Here is a 25,000-nt window from a genome sequence, read left to right as displayed (position 1 = left end):
TCTCGATGCCCCTTGTGATATCTACCATCCTCCAGTTATCCAAGAAGGTAGGTCTTCTTATGAGAACATACTGATTATCTGTTGGCAGAGGTCTGATCTGACTGCTCACCTTTACTCATTCTTACTTCCGTTTTCCTGAGCAATCTGCTCGCCAACTCTTTCCGTGTCATAGCTTCCTCTCGGCCTTCAAGGTGGCTGTACCACCCTCGTATAAAATTCCAAGTCTGCCATTAATTCAATCTCTCCTTTCTAATCATGTTCCTTGGAACCCTGTCTGTCGCCCAAATTTCAATCGTGCAAGTCCGAATACATTTTCCTCTCATGTAACCTCAGTGCTACCCTATTTCTGATTCACCACCACCCGTCCCGCTCCCACCTTTACTGTAATCTTGCATGAGCCTTAAACTTTGCATACAAAATACTTTTCAGCAAGGAAATAGAAGAAAAACTGACAATAAATGTTCCTTTCCAGGCTACACGAACACCTTGCTTCATTTTGCATTTAAACAACAATACCTGCATATACAGTATCGTTGCCATCGATCAAATATCCTCCTCCATCCTCCTCCTCCACCTCCTCCTCAAGATTTTCCTTCATTCCCATGGTCCATTCAGCCTTCTCGGAGAGTATTCGCTGTTGCAGTATTTCCTTCGCTATGGCTTTTCCGATGGCTGAAATAAAGGAATTGTGATGAGAAGCTTTGATTGACATTTCATAATTAATAAATCAAACAAGACAAGTAATATTATAATTAACAATGCAAGGAAACTACATTCAATTAGAGATAAGGATGGATGATACATACAATGCCAAATTAGACGAGAACAGCACACCGTTTTGTATCCCGCCGGTAGGCTAGATCTCGATCCGGACCGGAACCCAAATCGAATCAGCCGGTTCTTGTCACCAACGCAGCTCATTCACCAAGTTTTGTCGGAATCCATCCATAACTTTTTGAAATATTGTACTACATATATCGTTTTGGCCCGATCTCTCAATGGTGACAAATCAGTTTAAAATTCTCGTATCCGGATTTGGATTTGGATTTGCACCAAAATCTAATTAATTTGTCCCTGTCACACATTCAACCTGTCGTCCCACCAGGTTTGGTCCGAATCCATCCGCAACATTTTGAGATATCCTACTCCCAGCCAAAAAGACAGACAAACAGGGGTGAAAACATCACCTCCGTTGACGGCATGACGAGCCTGAGATAATGTTAAAAAAAAAAATTGATGCAGCAAATGATGAAGTGATAGAAAACGAGGTTATAATCATAATACATGCATTACATTGTAACAAGTTACATTGGTACAAACGAGTTTCCTGGAATGCGAATCAGAAAGACACGAGTGCACAATAAACAAATACATAAAAAAGTACGATTTGAGAATTAAATCTGGGCTCTGAGCATCATGAACCATTGGTTCAGATGGGAACAATAAACAGGCCAAGCCCTGTTGGAAGCACACGACTCCATTCTCAGCATTACTTACTAAATCCCAACGGGACAGGTGCACAACAAATCATGACCCAGGACAAATACACTTCCAACTACTCCACGAACTCCCCAATAGGCTGATGCCCTCCCTGGCCTCGTACCATGCACTTCTTCACGCCATGGAAAACAAGGTCCTCAAAATCATTGGAATCCCCTGTGATAAAGCCGAGTCTCTGAGCCTTGTGACCCAGCTTGCATCGCAGACGTACCGGTGGCTTCTCTCCGACCTCCTTTCCGGTCTTGCACCTTCTATCCTTTCCTTGCTCTGTCCCCTCCAGATTTCTCCAGGTAGACATCCGCCAGTAACCCACTTCTGGCGACACTCCGAGAATTCAGGCTCACTGCTCACCACATTTGTTCCATGTTTTTCTCGCCTGTGGAATCCACTTCCTCAGTCTATTCAATCGCATTATTCTTTAAACAGCTTCAAGGTGGCTCTTCACCACCGCCACTGGTCATCCCCGATCCATACTCATGATCTTTTCTGTTTCAATTCATCCTCCCCATGCACTCCCCTCCTTTCCGTGTTATCGTGTCCCCTCGCCCCACACCCTCACTCATCCTCCTTTTTGTTTCATTCTCCAGTTTTTCCCTTCATCGTTTTGCTGTGTTTGAGCTTATATCCATCCAGCTAGTTCACTCCCCCCTCTGCCTAACTTTGATGCCATTCTCCCACAATGCTGCTGGGTTTCCCTCCTTTCCACCATGTTCTTGTTCTTCGATTATAATGTTTTGGTCCTTTCCATGTTTCAGCTCTTCCATGAGCCTCGACTTTGCATACAAATACAACCCAAAACATTCCTCCAGATGATTTACCTTGTCAAGTCATTGCAGTTTCAAACTTGACCTTGCAGAGAAGTCAATGGCAAACCAACCAATGCATTTCCATAGCAAAAACAGATTTACTTATTCTAGGTCATTACAGTGCGTCTGCCACATTGTATGATGCCGAGAGTGGGACTGCGTGCTTGCAACAGCAGGATCACTCCTGAAACGGAGATTGAGAGGTGCCAACTCGTCGTCATTTTCCACAAGGAATCAAACCATGCAAAGACCACATTCAACTTTGCTCACATGTTGTCTCTAAATGTGGTTTCGCTTCTGGCACAAGGAGAGGCCCAAGCCAGTCTGGGTGAAGGTTGTCCAGTTGTAGGCCAGCCAGAGATATGACTCCAGAAGTGGCATCCAGTCCAAGTTTACACAGCAGCGAACCAACAAGTTCCGTCGGACCGTGTTGGAGACAGCGGGTGAGAGCAATACGCAGTTCACTTTCAGGAAAGTGGAAGGTCAGCAGACGCTGGGCCAGGTGCACATCCCCACGCTCACATACCTGTTGCACGGACCACAAAAACAACCATTAAACCAACGAGGGAAACCAGGAATTTATTCATAACCAATCGCACATTCGTGATTCAAAAACACATCAAGCTCTCAAACCATTCATGATTCATTCAAAAAGAATGGGGACGACAGGAAACATACAAAATGAGTTGATGTGATTACAAGAAACCATTGTTTAAAATAATTGCATTCCATTTCTTTCACCTTAACTTGTACAAGTTGGTCACGAGTCGGGATGTGACGATGCATTTCACGAAACCATCCTCCATCAACAAAACAAACGCTCCCTCTTCGTGTTTCAAAGCCTTTTACAATAAAGCTCTTTGGTGCCGTGCCAATTGCGCAGACCCGTGGTGGAGATGACAATGGACAAGCGTAGGAGAGTCGACCGTAATGTGCAGCATGGACGATGGAGACAATGTTATTTTGTTCTCAACACACACTCCTCTCTCTCTCTCTCTCTGTAACCTAACAATCAACGTCCACTCCTTCAACTCGCAACCTACTCGTCCTGGCTTGACCTTTATTTTCCGGATTACGCGTCGAATCGTGGGTTGTTGTTGTTGTTGTTGTTTCGCAAAGTTGTTGCAACGTTTAAAATGCAACACCGTTTCACTGACGACACTATTTACTGGTGCTGGAAGCAATATCTGCAATCACTTCCGATTGACAAGCCAATATGCTCATTGTGAGAGATAAACAATCGCAGGAGGCAATTAAAATGTAGAATGTCACGTGGTTGCTACGCTGTCTTTAATGCCATTTATTTTCCTGCATGTAAAGATCACATGAGAAAACATCACTTTCATGAGGAGTACGTGCTTGGAAACTTGGATCCAAGAATCGTGAGCTATGCACTCAGACGGGGACACCAATACTTTAAGCCATGGTTATAAAGTTTAAAAACACAGAACGGTGCAATTATGTGCAGGATGAAGCGCTCAAAGTGACTGCACTGGACAAGCCGCCCGAGGTGGACGCTCAGGACAAGCCACCCGAGGTGGACACACGGGACAAGCCACCAGAGGTGAATGAGCTGCTTGAGGAGAACGCGGGGGAGGAGCCACCTCATCATGTGTATGTCAATGCGTGGAGTCGGCCGCTCGAGGTGAACAAATGGAGTTAAACGTGTTGGAATAATCCAATTTCACAACTTACCATACAGAGAATCCCTGCATGTCCAGCGGTTTGGTTAACATTTGCTCCCAGGAGCAGGAAACACTCAGCAACATCAGCGTCCCCTTCAACACAAGCCTCAAGTAGTATCTGGTCAACAAAATCTTGGTGCAAGGTCAGCACCGCAATACATCGTGCACTCAGCTCCAGCAGCTGGGACAAAAACAATGAGCGAGCCAGACACGCATGATGACACAAGTGACACATCGATGTTTACCAAACTGTATCAATCGCCTCTCGCGCTTCCAAGAATTCCAGCTGAAAATGTTTCAATCAAGTACTGCAATCATTTCAATAAGTGACGAAGATTTTTAATCCAATGAGAATATTAAAGGTTTCACTGACATACACAGCACAACTGAACCGTGTGAAGTAAAACAAACAGACTTCATCAGACGACACAACTTTTAATAAGGACACATCGAAAGTTGAGGTTTCTGTTGAGCTGATTCCCATTGAATTTACTTAGTCGTATCACCTTCAAACATCATGTTGAAAACTACCGTTAACACCCAAAGTGTACTGACCATTGCAAGACTACTTTTATGTACATACCTCAAATGATAGGATGAAGATAGGATAATTGGCCCTGAATTACCTCAAGTGCAGATATATATATATATATATATATATATATATATATATATATATATATATATATATATATATATATATATATATATATATATATATATATATATGAACACTAAAGTGGCAGTTATGATGGTGGAGTTGAGTGCAAGCAGTCGTGATGGTTGAGTGCAGTCAGTCGTGATGGTTGGAGTGTTGGCAGGGTTTACGGTAGGAGTAGTGCATGCATGGGTTTAATGTAGGAGTAGTGCAGGCAGGGGTTTAAGGTAGGTGTAGTGAAGGCAGGGGTTTAATGTAGGAGTAGTGCAGGCAGGGGTTTAAGGTAGGTGTAGTGAAGGCAGGGGTTTAATGTTGGAGTAGTGAAGGCAAGGTTTTTTCGATCGGAGTAGTGCAGGCAGGGGTTTAAGGTAGGAGCAGTGTGAGCAGGGGTTTAAGGTAGGAGCAGTGAAGGCAGTGATGAGGGTGGGAAGTTGGGGTTGTATCAGAGTGGTGCCAATAATAAGTAGAGAAAGGTAAAAGCTATACAATGAAATAGAGGTGCTTTGAAAGCACTTAAATACAGTTCAGTATAAAACTAAAAGGGGACTCAGTAGAACACAGACCTCCACCAGGCTGAACAGTTTACATTTTGTATCCCACTGATCGGCCAGATCTGGATCTGGACCTTAACCAAAATCTAATAATTTTGTTCTCGTCACCGAACCAACTCTTTCACCTTGTTTTGTCAGAATCCATCCATAACATTTTGAGATATTATGCTATATAGTAGTATTATACGAGAAGGTCACTCAGTAGAGCACGTACCTCTGCCAGGGTGAATTGTTTATGATTTGTATCCCACTGATACCTGTCCACACCCGACCTGTACACAGAGTTTCGTCCGAATCTGTCCACCACTTTTTGAGATATCATGCAACATATCGTTTGTGGCCCCATCTCTCAATAGTGAAGAATCACTTAAAGGATTCTAATATCCGTGGAAGAGTTGGTTCACCAAAATCGAAACGATTCATCCTTGTCACACACTCAACCTGTCCACCAAATTTCATCCGAATCCATGCACAACTTTTTGAGAAATCCTGCTCACATACAAACAGGAGTGAAAACATAACCTCTGCCCACCAAAGGTGGACGGAGGTTATGTAACGTGACAATCATTTTTGAAATATATTCAGAGTACAAAACAGGAATTAGTCAGAGTAAAGAGAATATTGCCTGGTTTCTAGTATTCCAAGGGGGCTTCATCCTTTTTGAGGCGATCCTAACTGTGAACAGAGCTGACCATTTACTTCTTCAAGAGGTGAGGGAGATGTGATTATGTAGCCATATGCATCTCTGATGGGCCGCTTCAGGCCTGTCCCCAAATACGGTGTTCAGTTTCTCATATAACTGACTTGTTTTTGGCAATGCCCTGCTTTTCTTATTGTAATCTTTCATTTTCTTGGAAGAAAAAATTTTCAGCTTTCACATTTTATCCTTTCTTTGCACAACATACACGACGCCCTTGGATAACAGCTAACTGGAAATAGGAATGAACAGCTTTGCATTCCTTGAACTTGATACCAGTTCGGTCAGCATAAACTCCTCTTCCCAAAAACACCAGCAACTCTCCGACAGGAACCCTTCACTGGGATATTGAAAGATATTTAAAGGGCAAGCTCTGCTATCACTATTTTAGAAAGTCAAACATTGGGATGTTAAGATAAGTCGAAGTACAAAGCTTTAACTGCCCCTTTTTGAAGACAATACCAAGAACTTTGCAAGTGAGCTATTCAAATACCTAATTTTTTTTTTTAATTCAGCCATGACCTCAATGTATCCCCTCCAATGAATGCCTTCAAACCTCTTGTCCTGGTTGCAAATGGATCTGTCTCAGATGGTGAAGTATGCAGGAATGAAAAGTCTGCTGTACCAAGGCCTGTAATCCGGACGAACCTCGTCGCATCAGCACCAAAGCTGCCTTGCAAGCCTGTAAATCGGAATCGGAACCAGAAACAAATACAAGGAGTAGGTATCCCATTGTATTTGTGGAAAGTCCTGTATTCCAAACGTATCTTAAATGTTCACTGAATTCGAACTTAACCCTCGTCTAAAAAACATGAAAATGGTATTTAATATCACTGCTTTGGTAATTGAGTGAAGATCACTTTGGAATGCAATTTGTGCCTCCCAGACTCTGCGCCTAAAAAAACAGCAGTGGCATGATGTAGTGTACCACATGACCTGAGAGCACTATCAGTAGAGGGTTGTTTTTTTAGGCTTGTGTGTGTTTGAGTTGTTGCAATGAGAGATCAGCACCATGTACGGTCATTCTGAGAATGCGAATAGATTCTACATTTTTCAACAGGAAAAGCAAATGCACTAAATTTGGTGTATTATCACCGGTTGCACCAATGAAACCAAAAGGAGCTACCCTTCACAAGTTTCTGAAGCATCCCTCACAGTACTTTCCTTAGTTTAAATAAATAAAATTATATTACATAAAATAATTTGTACGTCATAGTTTGGTTGTTCGGTTGAAAAACGCAAGCCTGACAGTTTGATCACATTAAATTGATAATTGTTTATGAGATTTTAACAAGCTGTCCCCCAATGGTGACTCGTGTGTCCAACTCTTCGTTTGGCTGTCCATACGTCTATTTTGTGCTGCCAAAGCGATCCCATCATGAAAATTGGAGTCGACAATGATTTGATCGTGGTGAAAGACATGGTGGGATCTTTCTCGTCCATCAGCAAACGATATTAGAAAATGGGACAACACCCAGATTAACATCTACTTGAAGAACGGCGCACTTTGTGATGAAACACCTTTCCTACGAAGCACCAATCCCACAGTTTATAATTATTTACACTAAAATGAACCTAGACTATAGATGACTCAAATAAGAGTTTGCTGAGGCAATCGAGCTCTTCATTTTTGTTTTTAGACCATTTTTTCTTTCTTTTAAAAAAATTAATCTATGGCCACAGATTACCAAGATACAAGTCTTCCTTTTCAAATTTTTTTTTCCTTTTTTAAAAGAAAGACGTGTTTGTTCTATGTAATAGTCTTCCTTTTTTTGAAGACGCATGAGGGCGTGCTGTAAAGTAATACCTCCCATCATTTTTCTCCAAAACGGGTAAAGATATTCAAATGGAACAGAGACAAATACTAACATCAATCTTTATTCTACCATGGTGAATATTTATTTCTCAACATAATCACCACTGTGGTCAACATGTTTCTGCCAACGTTCAAGTACCTTTGTGATGCCGTCACGATAGAACGATGCATCCTGCTGACTGAACCAGCGTTTCCCAACAGCCTTGACATAATCATCAGAACAAATATGTTCATCACATCGGTGGTTCTTAAGTTTGGGGAAGAGATTGAAATCTGACGGAGTCGGGACTGTATGGCGGGTGGGGTAAGGCAGTGAAACTGAGGCAACCGAGGCCGTGCATTGTCATACTGGAGGAAAACCATCTGCATGTCAGGACAAACCCTCTGAATCTGTGTCTTCAGTTTCTTTAGAGTTTCTATGTTGCGCTCAAAGTTAATGGTTGTACCCTTTGGCATGAATTTGAAATGGACGAGCCCTTCACATCCTATAATGCCATAAGCACGACTTTCCTGGCAGATGCTTGTGTCTTAAAAATTTTGGTGCTGGTTATCCTGTGTAGCGGTACTTGAGCCTTATGGACTTGAGTTTCACTGGAGTTGAACGAAAGTTCGCTGGAGTTCACAGGAGTTAAACCGCATTCGCGGCCCTATCCTCCAGTAGCACTTTGCTCTCTGCACCCACAGCTTCATACTCCGTGACACATCATGGCTCTATCTTCAGTGAGTTTTCACTCCTTTCAACCACGGGACTACTGTCATCGAACCCCATTTTGTGAGCAGCTTATTTTCACGGGCACTCGCAATGTTCACTGCCTTCAAGAAGTATTGACACATTTTGTTGTGTTTCAGCTGAATTTAAAACGCATTAAACATAATTTTTTTGTCACCGATCAACAAAATATCCCGTAATGACAAAGTGCAAACGTGTTTTTAGAAATTGTCACAATTCAATTGAAAATGAAAATCTGAAATGTCTTGCGTCAATAAGTATTCAACCCCTTTGCTATGACACTCCAAATTGAGCTCAGGTGCATCCAATGTCCTTTGATCGTCATGGAGATGTCTCGACAAATTGATTGGAGCCCACCCGTGGCCAATTAAATTGATTGGACATGACTTAGAAAGAAACACAACTTTCTATACAAGGTCCCACAGTTGATAGTGCTTGTCAGAGCAGAAACTCTACCATGAAGTCCAAGGAACTGTCCGTAGAACTCAGAGATAGAATTGTGAGGAGGCATTGATCAGGGGAAGGGGAAAAAAGCAATTTCTAGAGTGCTGAAAGTTCCCAAAAGCACAGTGAACTCCATCATTAGGAAATGGAAATAATATACAACTACCCAGACTCTTCCTAGAGCTGGCCATCCAACCAAGCTGAACAACTGGGTAAGAAGGACCTTCATCAGGGAGGTGACCAAGAACCCAATGACTACTCTGACAGAACTACAGAATTCCTTGGCTGAGATTGGAGAACCTGCCTGAAGGACAACAGTCTCTGCAGCACTTCACAAATCTAGGCTTTATGGGAGAGTGGCCAGAGAGAAGCCACTGCTGAGAGAAAGACACATGAGAGCACACCTGGAGTTTGCAAAAAGGTTAGTGAAGGCCCATGAGAGAATGAGGTAAAAGATTATGTGGTCCGATGAGACGAAAATTGAACTCTTTGGCCTGAAATCAAAGCGCTACATCTGGCTGAAAATGAGCACAACAATGAGCACACCCATCTAACACCAACCCTACCATGAAGCATGGTGGTGGCAGCATCATACTATGGGGATGCTTTTCAGCGGCAGGGACTGGGAAACTTGTAAGGAGAGAAGGAACAATGAATGGAGCCAAGTACAGGAAAATCCTTGAGAACCTGCTACAGATTGCAAAACACCTTAGACTGTGGTGAAGATTTATGATCCAACAGGACAATGACCCCAAGCACACAGCCAAAGCAACAATGGAACGGCTTCAGAACAAGAACGTACAAACGTCGTTGAGTGGCCCAGCCAAAGCACAGACTTGAATCCCATTGAGAATCTGTGGAAAGACTTGAAGTTTGCTGGTCACCGTCACTCCCCATCCAACTTGACAGAGCTTGAGAAAATCTGCAAGGAAGAATGGGGGAAAATCCCCAAATCCAGATGTGCAAATCTGATACAGACATACCCAAGAAGACTCGAAGCTGTAATCACTGCCAAAGGTGCTTCGACACAAAGTATTTACTCGGGGGGAGGGGGGGGAGGAGATTAGAACCATACTCTGTGCAGAGCGTTGGTGCTGCTTAAGCAGTCTCCTTGGCTCATGGGCACAATACTGGACGGGTCGCCATTCCGACACAGTATACCAGCATGCTGGCACTCATTTTGCCGACCTCGGAAGGATGACAGGCCAAGTTAACCTCACCTGGTATTAATTCAACAGCTGAGCGGAATTTGAACTCAGGACCCCAGGATCCAAAGCCCGCCACCTGAACCATCAAGCCAACACCAGGCATAAACCATGAGGGGAGGGGTTGAATACTTTTTGATGAAAGACATTTCAGCTTTTCATTTTTAATCGATTTGTAAAAATTTCTAAAAACTTGGTTTCACTTTGTCATTGTGGGGTATTTTGTGTAGACCAGTGAAAAAATATTTAAAATTAATCTATTTTAAATTCAGGCTGTAACACAATAAAATGCAACAAAAATCGAGGGGTGTCAAAACTTTCTAAAGGCAATGTATGTTGTATTGAGCCAATTGAGTGTCCCAGCTATCCCTACACAAGAAGTTTCCTAACTTCTTAAGAAAGAAGAAATAAATACCCTCACCTTCCACCTGTTAATACAGCACACAAAACATGACAGCAAAGCAGTGGTGAAGGCATCATCTCTCACCTGAACATTTATTTCCACATCGTCCGGATAAAGCCTCATCACATGGGTGACCAACTCCGCAAGGAGACTCACAACGGTGCGTCCCCACTTACGCAGAGGAATCAGCACTTCCAGCAGTTTGAGACACAAAACTTGGATACCTGCAGCATTATTGATATTGCATGAGCCATTGTAGTGATCATTAGGATGCCAAAATTAGACTGCCAATTGCAATTGCAATCATTGCTCAACAACAAACCACGATCAAATTCTGATTAACCATAAAAAAAAAATCCCAAAAATGGACACGAAGACTAGTTAAATCTCGAGTCGATTGTTAAAGTTAATCGTTTAGGTTGACTTGCATGGTGTTCTCAGTTGAGCACTTCGTTCATTGTACTGGAGTTCCAGGTTAAGATCTCACATACTGTTGATTTGTCCGTTGACTACATACAGTATGGCCTTGCCAGTTATAGAAAACCACATTGATGTCTCCTTGTCTTACATGTAATATATTGTTACGGCTGTGGAAATTCGCAATACACCATAAAGGGTCCTCAGGTGAGATATATCGATAAGTTCATGTGTAGTTAGCCCACACCTGTTGTTTAGAGGGAATATGTGTGATTCATCTGGGCTGCGACGCTTTGAGTTAGCCATTTTTCTTTCTCTATCGTTATTTTGGATCATTAAGCCGCCAACAACTCAAACACCACCGCCTTTGCCTCTTTACCTCCACAACTCCATCCCGCAAACATCGCTTCACCGCCATTCCCAAACGACGCCCGCCAACCACCAAACCACCACAGCAAACCCTCCACCACCTTCGCCTTTCTCCTTCCACAACCACCGACCCCACCACCAGTCAACACCAAACGTCGTACTGTCCGAAGCCGTTCGGTGATTGCTGCCGAACGCAGCAAGCCGCGAGTGCAATGGATGCCTTTACGGGAGAGAAATTCGGATCAGGAAGGCTTCACGACCCTTTTCCTCCGTCCAATGGGAGAGTGTCGGGCGGTGTGGCCCCGCCTCCAAGCGCGGTTAATGTGGATTCTTTACGGGAGAGAAATTCGGATCAGGAAGGCTTCACGCCCCTTTTCCTCCGTCCAATGGGCGAGCGTCGGGCGGTGTGGCCCCACCTCCAAGCGAGATGAATGCGAATTCCTCTCAGGAAGGAATTCGGATCAAAAGAGGCTCACGCCCCTTTTTGCCACACCAATGGCTGAACAGAGGGTGGCGTGGCCCGCCTCCAATCGCGTTTTGATCCTAAAATCTGCATACAGGCTCCTCCCCCGGTCTATAAATGAAGCGAGTCTGTGTGGAACTCGCAGTAGTGTGGGGGTCGCTTTTCTCGTCGTTGGTGTCGTCTCGTCGCTGGAATCGAGCCACCTTCGCTTTCACAAGTGACCAAGCCAGCCAGCCATTCCCCTCGCGCTCGACCCTGAGCATCAACAATTCCCCCCCCCATCCGTGCTGAGATAGTGCCAGTGGCCCCGTTCATTCCCCACCCTAACCGTGGTGCCGACCAAACCTTGCTTGCGCGGAGCACGTCGGAGAGGGCTCACCGACCACGCCACGGGCACGGAGTCGGGGCGCAGCTGCGCTGACATTGCGGCTTTCCCGCCATCGCGTCATGAGGACGCGGGTAAGACCTTTTCGGTCTCGTGGACCTGGCCGCTCCTCCAGGTTCCGCGCACATTTGGTCCACGGACCCCGTCAACCTCCCTGCCTTTGGGGAGGTCTTTCCTGTTTATTTTGAATGAATGATGTGGCGCCGAGTCCCGACAAGTATAATTGTTTAAGTGTTGTAAATAATTATAGTCGGTAGTAGTGCTTTTGCTTTTGTTGCATTTTGCTTTTGCTGCACATTGCATTACTGCCTTACGTGCGTGTGTTGTGTGTGTGTGAAATAAAGGTGCTTGCTTGTCAAACTGATTCCCGTTTCGTTGTGTCCTTTCCTTTGTTTGAAAGTTCCATCTTGCATCACGTAAGGGATTTGTAGTGGGTTGAAACACCCGATAAGTAATCTGAACCGTCGAGGTCGACGATAACTCCGCTTGGTTATCCCTGCAGCACGGAACGAGCCGCTTAAGCGGTTCGTGTCAGAAGTCGACCAGCGGCGAGATACGATCGCCCGGTCGACCACTCGTGCAGGTACTTAGGTAGGGTCGAATTTGGCGAGCAACCCCATCCTGCGTGGGTGGGCAATTGGCACGATCATGGTGAGGTTAAACCCCCACCCGTGACTGGCTCCTGGCGGTAGTTCCAGGAGGGTCACGACAGAATTGTCCATTCCGGTGGGCGACGCGTCGCGATTCGAGTTATGTGGCCGATCGCACGCCGGACGGGCCAAAATTCGTAACAATATGTACAAGCCTCTCCACGAGTGTTAAATCACTGAAGAAAAAAAGTTTTAAAACGTGCACCACACTCGGCCACCACGACAACGTTTGTGTGCACATACTTCTTCGTGGACTGTTGAATACCTACTTGCCATTAAAAATGTAGGTGTACCGCTTCAGCATCATCGCCTGCATTTCATGTGAGAATGATGAAGCGCATCACCAAAGTACATCCTGGATTGTCTTTTAGGCTCGTCATGTTCAGCATGTACTAGTCTTAATAAGTGTACCTCACTCATCTATAACGATCATCCCAAGAGCCTGGCCTTGATCCAATGAAAGCAGGAAGCCATGCCGCAGACAACACCGAGTGAGGAACTAACCAAGCAAAGCGAAAACACTGAATTATCCGTGTGCTTAGCATCAAATCACTCAATCAACTCGCTTCCCCAAATTGTTCAAATCAGTATTCACACTTTGTCTCGCTGGTGCTTTATGGTTGCAGCAACTATCTAAGCTGCTGCAACAATACCTCTCAAGTCCATGCTCTGCACCATTAAGAAACAGAAAGATTAGCATCACATTGCAAACCCCAACACCTCCAACTAAAGGTCCACCTCAAGTAGTTCAGAGCAACTTGAGTTTGATATATAATTGCATGGAAGACTCGACCAAGTACAAAGTTCATAAAAACTGGATGAAAAATACTGGCAGACAATATCAAGTATAAAGTGGGCCGCATCTTCCTCAGCAACAAATTTACAAAATAAACAAAGTGAGAAGATAAAAAAGATGACATTCCAGTGTGTGTGTGTGTGTGTGTGTGTGTGTGTGTGTGTGTGTGTGTGTGTGTGTGTGTGTGTGTGTGTGTGTGTGTGTGTGTGTGTGTGTGTGTGTGTGTCCGTCCGCCCATAGATGGTACTACCTTTGTCACTGGGGTGGGTCTGCATGGCATGCAACACAGAGTCCAAACCACCCAGTACCAGAAAGATTTCCAAAGCTCCCTCCGCTGAAGACAGGGCCCAAAGCATGCCAAGGCCCTCATGTTGAATGCCTCCATCCCAGATGAACTGCATCATGATGAAACACCATCAGTAGGCAATTCCCTCCATGACGTATCATTATTATCCCTTTCATCCACTCAGTTGATCACATAACACCCCTTTTTGCAAGCATCGGGCCAAAAGTTTCAAAAGGGCAATAACAACATTACCGTATTCATGGCCTGTAGAGTGAAGCGTGGAATTCCTTCAACAAGGTACTGTTTTTTTACAACCTTCTGGTATGATGCGTGATCCAGTAAGAGTGTGCTTGGCGAGACCTTGCAATCATCTGGGCTGTTCTCCAACATATTTCCATTCCCAGTGTCATTCTCATGACACACGGTGGCCTCACCTATGGGACAAAGGCTAATAGTCTCATTTTTACACTTTGTGGTTGTAACATTGATTAATGCTATTCTTTATGACAAATTACTTTGTTAATATCTTTTATAACTTATGCTATATTATAGTTGAGGCATGTGAGTGTGTGGGCATCTCCTCCATAACTCCAAAACCATGATACCGAGCGGCCCAAAACTTTGCATGTATCCCAAGGGAACTCCACGGAAATGCATGAATGAAAACTGTGTGTTTGAGTAAATTTCAACACCTCTTTATTGAAGATAATTAATGGCTAATCTCAATGAAAGGCTGATCCCTGGTCAGCCCAACTTTACTTAACATGGGTCTTAGCCGCCATTTTGATTTGGCCTATTCAAACATGCCTTTGCCTTGGAAACACGATCAACTCACAGGAAGCAAAGCCTTCCTCATCCCAAAATCAATAACATGTCTACTGACAACATACAATCTTCTGACAGGAATCATCACAGAAATGATGTACCACCACCCAACACGGCATGGAACCTCAAGGCAGAACAGAAGGGATGCAAGAGGATGCTATGGAACAATAGACCACCTACTACTAAATGCAATACTTGAAAATTGCGATACGACAAGAACCAAATGATCCACAGCATGGATAGACAACAAAAATGCTTTTCAATGGTGTCCCACATTAATAGATGATAAAATGCATGCAATTGTACAAGATCAACACCCAAATAATGAGAGAGAGAGAGAGAGAGAGAGAGGAGAGAGAGAGAGAGGAGAGAGAGAGAGAGAGGAGAGAGAGAGAGAGAGGAGAGAGAGAGAGAGAGGAGAGAGAGAGAGAGAGGAGAGAGAGAGAGAGGAGAGAGAGAGAGAGAGGACAGAGAGAGAGAGGGGAGAGAGAGAGAGCGAGGAGAGAGAGAGAGAGAGAGAGAGAGAGAGAGAGAGAGAGAGAGAGAGAGAGAGAGAGAGAGAGAGAGAGAGAGAGAGAGAGAGAGAGAGAGAGAGAGAGAGAGAGAGAGAGAGAGAGAGAGAGAGAGAGAGAGAGAGAGAGAGAGAGAGAGAGAGAGAGAGAGAGAGAGAGAGAGAGAGAGAGAGAGAGAGAGAGAGAGAGAGAGAGAGAGAGAGAGAGAGAGAGAGAGAGAGAGAGAGAGAGAGAGAGAGAGAGAGAGAGAGAGAGAGAGAGAGAGAGAGAGAGAGAGAGAGAGAGAGAGAGAGAGAGAGAGAGAGAGAGAGAGAGAGAGAGAGAGAGAGAGAGAGAGAGAGAGAGAGAGAGAGAGAGAGAGAGAGAGAGAGAGAGAGAGAGAGATAGAGAGATATATGGAGCTTTCAAACACCACAATGATACTGCAGCACTTGGAAGGAAAGATCAAAATACCAGGGGTGAAGATACATCACGGGGTACTACAGGGACACAGGCTTTTGCCCCTTTCATTTTGCATGGCCTGCACCCACTGAGCAACCTCATTAATGAGCAAGGAAATTGATACACCCTGTCGGCAAATAAGAGAATGTCCAAAGAGACAAGAAAGGTGAAGCATTTCCTGTACATGGATGAGTTAAAACTCTTTGCATTGAATGATGAAAAATTGGCAGAACAACTGAAATGGTACCCTGACAACATTCAAATGGAATTTGGCTGAGATAAGTGTGTGACGTGCACACTCGTACAAGGCAGACCAACAAAAACAGAAAACATAAATAAAAAGAATTAACACAAATACAACGATACAGGAACGAGACAATGAAGCATCATACATATACCTCGGAGTAGAAAAGGCGACAAAATATGTCACAAACAAATGAGCAAAACGATTACCAAAGAACTCCTACGTAGAACGGGGTCTATCTCCCCAAGAAACAAAATCAAAGCCATAAACCAACTCACAATACCAGTATTCCAATACAGCAATGGAATAATAAACTGGACACAATCAGAAATCAATAAATTGCATTTCAAAACAAGGAAACTCCTCACTATCCACAAAATGTTTTACAAAAAGCAATGCATCCCGAGAATGGACCTGCTGAGACGAGGAGGAGGTAGCGCGGCCTGATGGAACTCAACCAAGTGCACAGAATGACAACAGCAGGATTGGCCGAATACGTGAAAAGTGCAACAGACTACCGAATCCAATTTGTAAGCAAACACAAAGATAACAAAACCAGAGAAGGAATCCCTAACCCACCTAGCAAGAAAGACAGGTGCGAATGGAGGATGTCACACATGAAACGGAAACAGCAGTTGATACAGCCCCAATGATTGCAAAAAAGACAAAATAAAAATATAAAACAAAATATCAACAGATGTACACCGGCAACTAGGAAAATGTTAAATCAGCAGGAAGGTATTAAAAAAAAAAAAAAAAAGTTGGACATGACTGGGCAAAGACAATGAAGGATCTTTGGGATGGTTAAGAAGAGGTCAGCTCAACTGGGATGAAGAACGAGTCATAAAAAATGCCCAAGACCAGGGACATGACACAAATGGCTTCAGGAAGATGACAAGACTGAGTCAATTGGACAAGTGTAGTTCTGTGAGGTAGAGACAGAAAGTACTAGCCACCTATTGGGATGTAAAAAATAATAAAAAAAAAAAACTCAAATCAGAGCAGCTGTACACATTGTGGAAGATATGAACTCAATTTCCACTCAGGTTCAGCATACAAAGGAGAACTCAGGTTCAGCATACAAAGGAGACCAACAAGGTGTAATTACGCACGTGCGCACAAACGGGAGAGGAAAAAAAAATCCATCCATGAAATTCTCAGAAAAAAAACACTAATTTCAATAAATTATTGAACAAACAGGATAAAAGAGAAATATCTTTTCTTCTGCAAAAGAGTAACTATTCCCATAATTTGAAATCAAAATAACTTTCTGCTCCTGGGAAAGGAGTGAAACAGTCTAAACAATGTCAGCAAGGCCCAAGTACAGCCAATCAGAAAAGAGCACAACAGCCCCTCAAGGTTTGGAGGTACAGACAGTTACACAGATCAAGGAAGTGAATCATTCCTTCGGCACGTTCTCAGCGTAGATAAGGAACATTGCATTGACGAGCGCCGCTCACAGAACCTCGGCAACTCCCACAATGCGTCCACACAAAAAGCCATGTATTATATTCATTAAATTTGTGAACTGAATAAGAAATATCTAAAGTTATGTTTGATCATGTTCTGATTAATATACTTAAGTCTTCCTGGAACGTATGCAACATTTCCAGGTCGTGACATTAGTTTTAATCAAAAATGACAAATCAATATCAACTGAAGGCAGATGTTTGTTTTACAGAAAGCAAATGTAACAGAGTACATGGATAATCATGTTTACAAGGGAATCCTCTCAAATGTAGCATTTTACCGAAGTTCTAATAATATTTTATGAGTGAGGAACAATGTCTTCATTCATTCACACTTTGGGCTGGCAACACCAATTACAAATGCTTAAAGAGGAAATCTTTGACAACATAAAGGCACAACTAAGTATGTCGGTTAATCCACCGGCACACCTGCAAAAATTTCAATACCCAGTTTCAGAAAACTCATGGAAACATGAACCAAAAGCAATCACTGAAAACAAGGAAGTGACGTTCACGTACGACCTAATGATCCCATCGAGCGAGAACATGGAAAACAAAGCATTACGATCAGATATGGCACTCAGGTACAAAAAAACAAAAGAAGGCATTGCGAATCGAGGTGTCAATACCCAGCGATTATGGCCTAAACAATGAAGAAATAAAGAAAATGACCAAATACCAACATCTCAAAAATGCAGTGAAAAAATCCTGGAAGCTGAAGAATGCCAAAATTGTATTAGTGACAATTGGAGCAATGGGAATGACGAAGAAGAAACTCACAGAGATCATGAAAACCATCCCTGGGAATATCACTGCAAACAAACTACAGTTGGAAGCTATCTAGGGCTCAGTGACGAGCCTCAAGAGCACTTGGAACAAAACTGAGAACAAGAAAACCTCACAACTTGGTCCATGAATCATGTTCCCCCTCACCGAAATGGAGGTGAATACTTGGAAAGCTGGGAGGACTTCGTTCCACATTCTGAAACCCGCAAATGGAGATAACGCGCACGCGCACACGCACACGCACACTACGTACATTGACTGCAGAATGCAAAGAGGGCCTGCAATGCTGCATGCTGCATTGCTGCCATGCTTTTGTACTGCAGCATAGCAAACGTAATCCTGGAAAGTGCTCCACTTAAATCTTCGACCATGACGGCACTGCGGATGCACAAGATTTCACCTCGCATTAAACATTTAACAACGACTCACGGGCATTGGCCACAAATCGTAATTACAATTGGACAACCTCTGACCTTCCGCGCAGTAGGACACCAAGCGCTCTGCATACAGCTTCTTGGGCCTCAAGCCGCATTTTGTGCCGACTCATCCAGCCAAGGAGGAAGGTGTGGGCGCCTTGCATGGTCAAAGCCCGTCTGGCAGGAACTGCACACAATGTAAGGCATACGATTTATCGACCAACAAGGTGTAATGAGCGACTGAAGAAATGGCACGGATTGAAGGGACACATTGAATGTTCCACAATAAGAGCTCGTATCTGTTTTGTTACGGAGTCCAAATACCTCTGTTCACATAACGTAGTAAGTACACAGATATATGAGGCAAGTACTCGAACTTACGCAAATCACTTTCTGGGATAATAGTTCTGTCAGTGTGGTCAGCATCATTATGACCATTTCATCATGGTTTACTAACCATTTGCTTTGTTTCAATGATTAAAATAAAGGCATCTAGTATAAAGGAAGTGGCTGTGCTGGAAAACTTCAGCAAAGAAAATACACAAACTTGTTAAATTCATTGTGATGTGAAAGAAAGAAAGAAAAAGAAAAACACATGAAATCCACAAATAGGTTTTGGAAACAAAAATAAAGGATAGTCAAGAACTCTGTTCTTCATTGTACGACCTGTGAGGCACTGGCGGCTCCTGGTGGCCGAAAGTGCGGCACCTGGTGTGTGGCCTACAATACACAGATGTGAAAACACCCAATCATAATCCACCATAAATTATATCAAATTGACCGAATGGTTTCAAATGAGTGTTCCAACACGAAGCATCAAAAGCAACAAAACTACATCAGGAGATGGCAGTATACAAACAATTATGCTTTCAGCCAGGTTAACCACAACGAAGAGGAGTACATAGGAGCAGGGCCGAGTAGCAGCTATTAGAGAGAGTCCTACAGATGGTGTGGCGGCTCTCACACTGATGTCTTATCGGCAAAAGTGCCTCTCCTCGAAAAAAAACCGTGAAGATCACTGAATTTCACTCAGGACGAGTCTGGCATTTCACTCTGGCCAACTGGCAGGGTCTTCAAGCCGTCATCAAACTTCTAGACTGGTCTCCCATTTCCACTCTCTGTGACAACTCATCCTGGGAAATCTTTCAAAGAAATTTGCTCTCTCTCTCTCATGCACAGATTTATCCCATCTCATCTTCAGTTATCCTTGCCTTCCTCCTGCCCATGGTACACTGAAGCTTGTGGTGAGGCAGTTGTCCTGAAACAACTTACCTTCGCTTTATGGAAGGCAAATCCAACTGAAAGTAATCTCAGTTTCTTCTACAAATCTCGGAACAACTGTCTGTCTACCCTCAGGAGAGCCGGATATTAACACCTTTCTAATCTCAAGTCTGAACTCTCAAACCTCTCTCTCCCTCCTCCAAATCCTGGTGGTGTCGAGTTAAGTCTGTTTCTGGTGTATGTTTCCCCTCCATCCCCTCCCTTACCTCGAATGGCCGCATAGCTGACACTGCACATGAAAAGGCTGAATGCCTAAACTCGGTGTTTGCTTCTAAATCTTATGCCCCAAACCCATAACTTTCTGTACCCACCTTACCCAGTCACACCCAACTGTCCCTGGACTTTGTGTCCTTTTCTCCTGACAAGGTGGAGAGCTTGCTGTCAAACCTCGACTCAGATTCTGCAACCGGTCCAGATGGCATCAGCCCACGTGTCCTAAAAACCTGCTCTGTTGCTCTTGCTCACCCTCTCTCTGTTCTATTCACCCTCTCTCTGTTCTATTCACCCTCTCATTTGCTGAAGGTCATCTGCCATCTGCCTGGAAATCAGCAAACATCACTGCCCTGCACAAAAAAGGTGCAAAAACAGATCCCTGCAACTGCAGACCAATCAGCCTTCTCCCAATCATCAGCAAGGTTATGGAATCCATCATCACTTCAGACATCAAATCCTTCCTCTTCTCCAATGCCCTGATTTCCGACCATCAATTTGGATTCGGACCAGGTCACTCTACCCTGGACTTGTTGCTTCTGCTTTCCAAACAATGGATGGAGGTCCTAAATTCCAGACATAATATTTGAGCCGTCTCTCTAGACCTATCACGAGCTTTCGATATGGTCTGGCATTACGCACTGCTCATCAAATGCTCTTCCTATGGTATCTAAGGCAATCTCCACTCGTGGACTGCCTCTCCTGTCGCAGTCAATGCATGGCTCTTAATCAAATTCCCTCATCTCCTCTTCCCATCCAGGCTGGAGTTCCTCAATGCAGTGTTTTTGGCCCTGTGCATTTTCTGTTTTTTTATTGATCATCTCTCAGACTTTCTGGAAAATCCTCTTTATCTCTTTGCTGATGACTCCACCCTCTGTCATACCATCTCTCATCTCCCTGATTGGCAGGCAGTAACCTCTTCACTCTGTGCAGATCTCGATAAAATCACAAGCTGGTCAAACACTTGGAATATGCCTTTCAATCCTTACACATCGCGCACTCTCACAATGTCTCTCCGAAAGGACTGTCTGGAAACCCCCTATCCCCATCTACTTTCTCAACAATCCCCTTGAAGAAGTCCTTTTATTCAAGCTTTTAGGTCTCACTACCTGCCACAATCTTTCCTGGGAAAGCCACATTTCCAAGCTTGCCTCCAAAGCCAGTCGTCGACTGGGCATCCTACATCGTGCAAAGTCTTTCCTTGGCACACCTGAGCTTCGAACCACTTACAAAGCTTTCATCCGCAGTGTGATGGAGTATTGCTGCCCCCTCTGGGGTGGTGCTCCTGCCTCACACCTTGCTCAACTTCTCGCTGTGGAAACCAAGGCTTTATGAGCATTGGTATCTCCCGAAGCTGAGTCTTTGGGTCTCTCACTCTCTCACCGGAGGTAGATCAGTGGTCTTTCCATCTTCTACCGTCTCCTCACTGGCCTTGCCCCCTCTGCTCCTTCTGTGTTCTGTATCCCCTATATTTCCTCAGGGCGCTCAAGGTCCACCAAAAAACCCTTCTGGTGAAACTGCCAAAATCAAGAATCGCTGTTCACCACCATCTCATATCTTCCCCCATCCAAAATCTTGATCTTTACTCCCACTGTTAACCCACCCCAAACCCACCTCCTTCAAATTCCCTGTTTTCCTTCCTGAAAGTCCCTGTGGTGTCCATCTTGTTTACCCTGTGCACCCCGCCCCATCCCTCTCCCTTACACAGATCTCCGATTGTCTCTGTTCCCCACTATTTTGTGCTTCCCTCTCGTCTCCTGCCTTGTTATATGTTTCTGTGTATTAGCTTTTACAAGAGCCTCGACTTGCTATTCAAAAAAACAAGTAAATAAAAATGTATCATCAACTCTGTAGACTTGGCTGTTAGTTACAGCTGTTACGTAACAGCTTCAGTAAAATGCAAAACATTTTCCTCTAAGCTTGGCGGATTTTTTTTCTTCTTCTTTCATATGCAGCACAGGGCTGCGAGTAGCATCACTGGCTAAGGGGGATGCGGCTGTGCCGCTGATGCAGTTCCCCCCTTGTAGGTTAGAGAAACGATTTGGAATTTGGCCAGTGCCAGTGAAAGCTTACCTTTCTCCTCATAAAGGATATAGTGAGATCTTTAATGTCAAGTAAGTAATGAGGCAGATTGGACATCCAGTTTGACGTCGATCCGAGGGACGACACACACACACACACACACACACACACACACACACACACACACACACACACACACACACACACACACACTGATGCCTCACACTGCCTGCAAGACACCAGGATGAATGGCTGTAGCTGGGCTAACAGAGTTGAAATCCAGGAGCAACTTATTTTTAGTGAAGAAGGAATCTGGTCATCACCACTAGTAGTTTTCAGCCCACTCTTCCATTTCTATTTCATCTTCTTTCATCCGTCCCTTTTCGTTGTCTCTCCCAAAAACGTTGGAAATTCTCTTTCGGCAGGGATTTTCATTTGAATACGACCATCGGCCTGATCTTGGAGCAGTCAATGAGGCAGGACAGTACAACCGTGAAATTTGTTTTATCATGTCCCGTAGTTATGACGCTGACGGTCAATGAGTTTTTATTTTATTTTATTATTCTCATGGTCCTTGAGGGCGGCAGATCAAAACTGAAGACCACCTCATCCATGTTACCGAGGAAACACAGCAGATGGATGCCCAAATCTGCCTTCCACTTTTCAACAAACTCTGAGAAGTTTTTTTTAGTTTTGCTTCCCAGTCTGTGAGTAAATTTTAGCTGACAGTCGTCCTGACTCCTACAGATAATCTGTTTTGTTTTAAGAATTTGAAACACCATGAAGGTCCTCCTGTAAAGTCAGCGACACCAGTCTGCTTTGCCATTGGTTGTGCTCAAAGGAGTATCGGGGTCGTCGACAGTGAACGACCCGCATCTCTGTGTCATACAACACAAGTCTTCATGCCTTCTCTATTATTGGCCACTTCACACAATCCACCCCTCATGGCTCATTCAGTTTTTTGCATGTCTTTTAATTTCGACTGTTTTTTTTTTTGCCGAACACAGATTTTTCATCCACTTCAAATATATGACCAGCGTCTCTGTTTCTGTGCTCTTCTGAAAACTGAGCAACTTTCAGTTTGAATTCAACCATAAAACTTTGACATTTTCTTTGAGTTGTTTTCGCCACAGCAGATATTGTACAGCAGGGGCTTGTATGGACAATTTAGTGTAATGATATAAAATTCAACAGTGTGCAGGGCATTTATACATTTCTAATGGATAAGCAGTGTCGCTTGCAGTTGCATCGGTACCGGAAAACACACTGATTTTTACCACATCAGAACAGTAATGTTCAATTATGACAACAACCCTTTCACAAGACATTCATTTTAATGTCGATTGATAAGTATTTACTGTCAGGTCAAGCCAGATTAGATCAGTGACTTGCTACAGGTACCATGTAAATCTGTACTAACCAGTTTCATGGTCAGGTTATCGGTGACTAAACCGGCTCCCCCAGCAGGTTTCCTGGTGAGAAGGGTGGACATGGACACCCAGCAGGATTAAAAACAAAACCTGTCAAAGGGTGGAGGAGCTCTGAGTGAGCCAACAGCCATCCATATCTCGTACCAAACTGTGTCTGCGGACATACTCCTGCAGTTGGGTTACTCTTTTAGAGGATGGTGGCAGGATTTGCACTCCGGCCACCAGAAAACACTTCATTCCACAAAACCCACAAACACAAAGAAAACTGAAAACCTACTCCGTGGGAGTACCTCCTGTGCTGCTGCCCTTTGCAGGGCAGCTCACCAGAAGACAGGATTGGGGTGAAAGCCTGCGGGACCCCCATTCCTTGATGATAGGAAGAAAAGTACGGGGTAAACTTCCTGGGTCAGATAGCGGTGGCGTGTGGCAGAGTGCTGCTGGGGTGTCGTCCAACAGACGGCGGTCTCCTTGGGTTAACCTGAGGCGGTCCCGTCGGGTGGGTGCCTGGAATGCCCCATCGCTAAGAGAGGATGATCACCTGTCTCTGTTATAAGGATATTGCATTGTTGTTTTTACAGACTGTCTGAGCACAAGTTTGAGGTTGTGGGTCCATTGATGTTGAGTAATCTGCTGATATGGACCTGCGACCGGAGTTGGTGATCCGCTGTTTGGAGAGGTTCGGGACTGAAAGGATCGAAACCTTGATGAAAAACAGTGCCCAGCTGATGATCTGGGCAGTTGGGAAATCAGTCAATTGCTTATAAGTTAAGGTAATAACTTCAAATAAAATAGCTTTTGAAAGTACGAACAAGTACATAATGTGTGTGTGTGTGTGTGTGTGTGTGTGTGTGTGTGTGTGTGTGTGTGTGTGTGTGTGTGTGTGTGTGTGTGTGTGTGTGTGTGTGTGTGTGTGTGTGTAATAAATATATGCTACCTTTTACTAACTAGTACACCCACACCCACTCCTTTTGGGAGCAGCAAGAAGTGTCATGTTACTATTGCTTCTCTGGGGTATATATGGTTATGATATATATATATATATATATATATATATATATATATATATATATATATATATATATATATATATATATATTGTTGCGGGCCGGGGACCGGTGGCGAGAGCGGCCACGAGGTGGGGAAAATTATGTTTCCTCCCACCGGACTCCCGGAATTATAGGCCATCGCTCCGGATAATTCCGTGATGCGGTGGGTCGCTGAACTGATCGTGGACGCCAATATCTCAACCACGTAGCGTAGGGTCTCTTTATCGAGAACCAATTTACCTCAATAACTACGCGATTTCGACTACCGGGGAACCACACCCTCAGTACGCCTTGCCCGAACCAGACCACTCCACCGACGACCAACTGTCTTTCCGGTTCGGATACAGCAAGCGGATCTGCCAAGGTCGTACCGGCTAGAATGTACGGATTATCGGGGATAAAAACCCACCAAAACTCAGATCCGAACCATGCTGGACCAATGCAAGAAGGGACGGAA

General features: G+C 44.1%; 1 protein-coding gene across 6 annotated transcripts in view; it reads right to left on the bottom strand.

Moving 5' to 3' along the window:
- Window positions 1–25,000, bottom strand: part of LRRK2 (leucine rich repeat kinase 2) — a 266,308-nt gene that overhangs the window by 157,379 nt on the left and 83,929 nt on the right. For 5 of the 6 annotated variants that reach the window (XR_015061544.1, XR_015061545.1, XR_015061546.1 and 2 more), the window contains exons 12-20: window positions 18,612–18,741; window positions 18,392–18,516; window positions 14,114–14,295; window positions 13,826–13,970; window positions 10,580–10,719; window positions 6,454–6,579; window positions 4,002–4,172; window positions 2,577–2,832; window positions 517–672 (exon numbers count right to left, since the gene is read on the bottom strand). Coding sequence is in view for 3 of the 6 variants with exons in the window: in XM_085894632.1 (XP_085750758.1) it covers window positions 517–672; window positions 2,577–2,832; window positions 4,002–4,172; window positions 6,454–6,579; window positions 10,580–10,719; window positions 13,826–13,970; window positions 14,114–14,295; window positions 18,392–18,516; window positions 18,612–18,741 (1,431 nt within the window). In the remaining 3 variants the exon portion in view is untranslated. The remainder of the gene's footprint in view (window positions 1–516; window positions 673–2,576; window positions 2,833–4,001; window positions 4,173–6,453; window positions 6,580–10,579; window positions 10,720–13,825; window positions 13,971–14,113; window positions 14,296–18,391; window positions 18,517–18,611; window positions 18,742–25,000) is intronic. The other variant, XM_085894633.1, reaches the window with a different exon arrangement.

The sequence above is a fragment of the Eptatretus burgeri genome, chromosome 9 (assembly GCF_056783735.1).
Source record: "Eptatretus burgeri isolate ZD-2024b chromosome 9, Ebu_testis_v1, whole genome shotgun sequence".
NCBI classification, from domain to species: Eukaryota; Metazoa; Chordata; class Myxini; order Myxiniformes; family Myxinidae; genus Eptatretus; species Eptatretus burgeri.
Note: the sequence above shows the minus strand (reverse complement) of the source record. Positions and strands in the feature narration are given on the sequence as shown.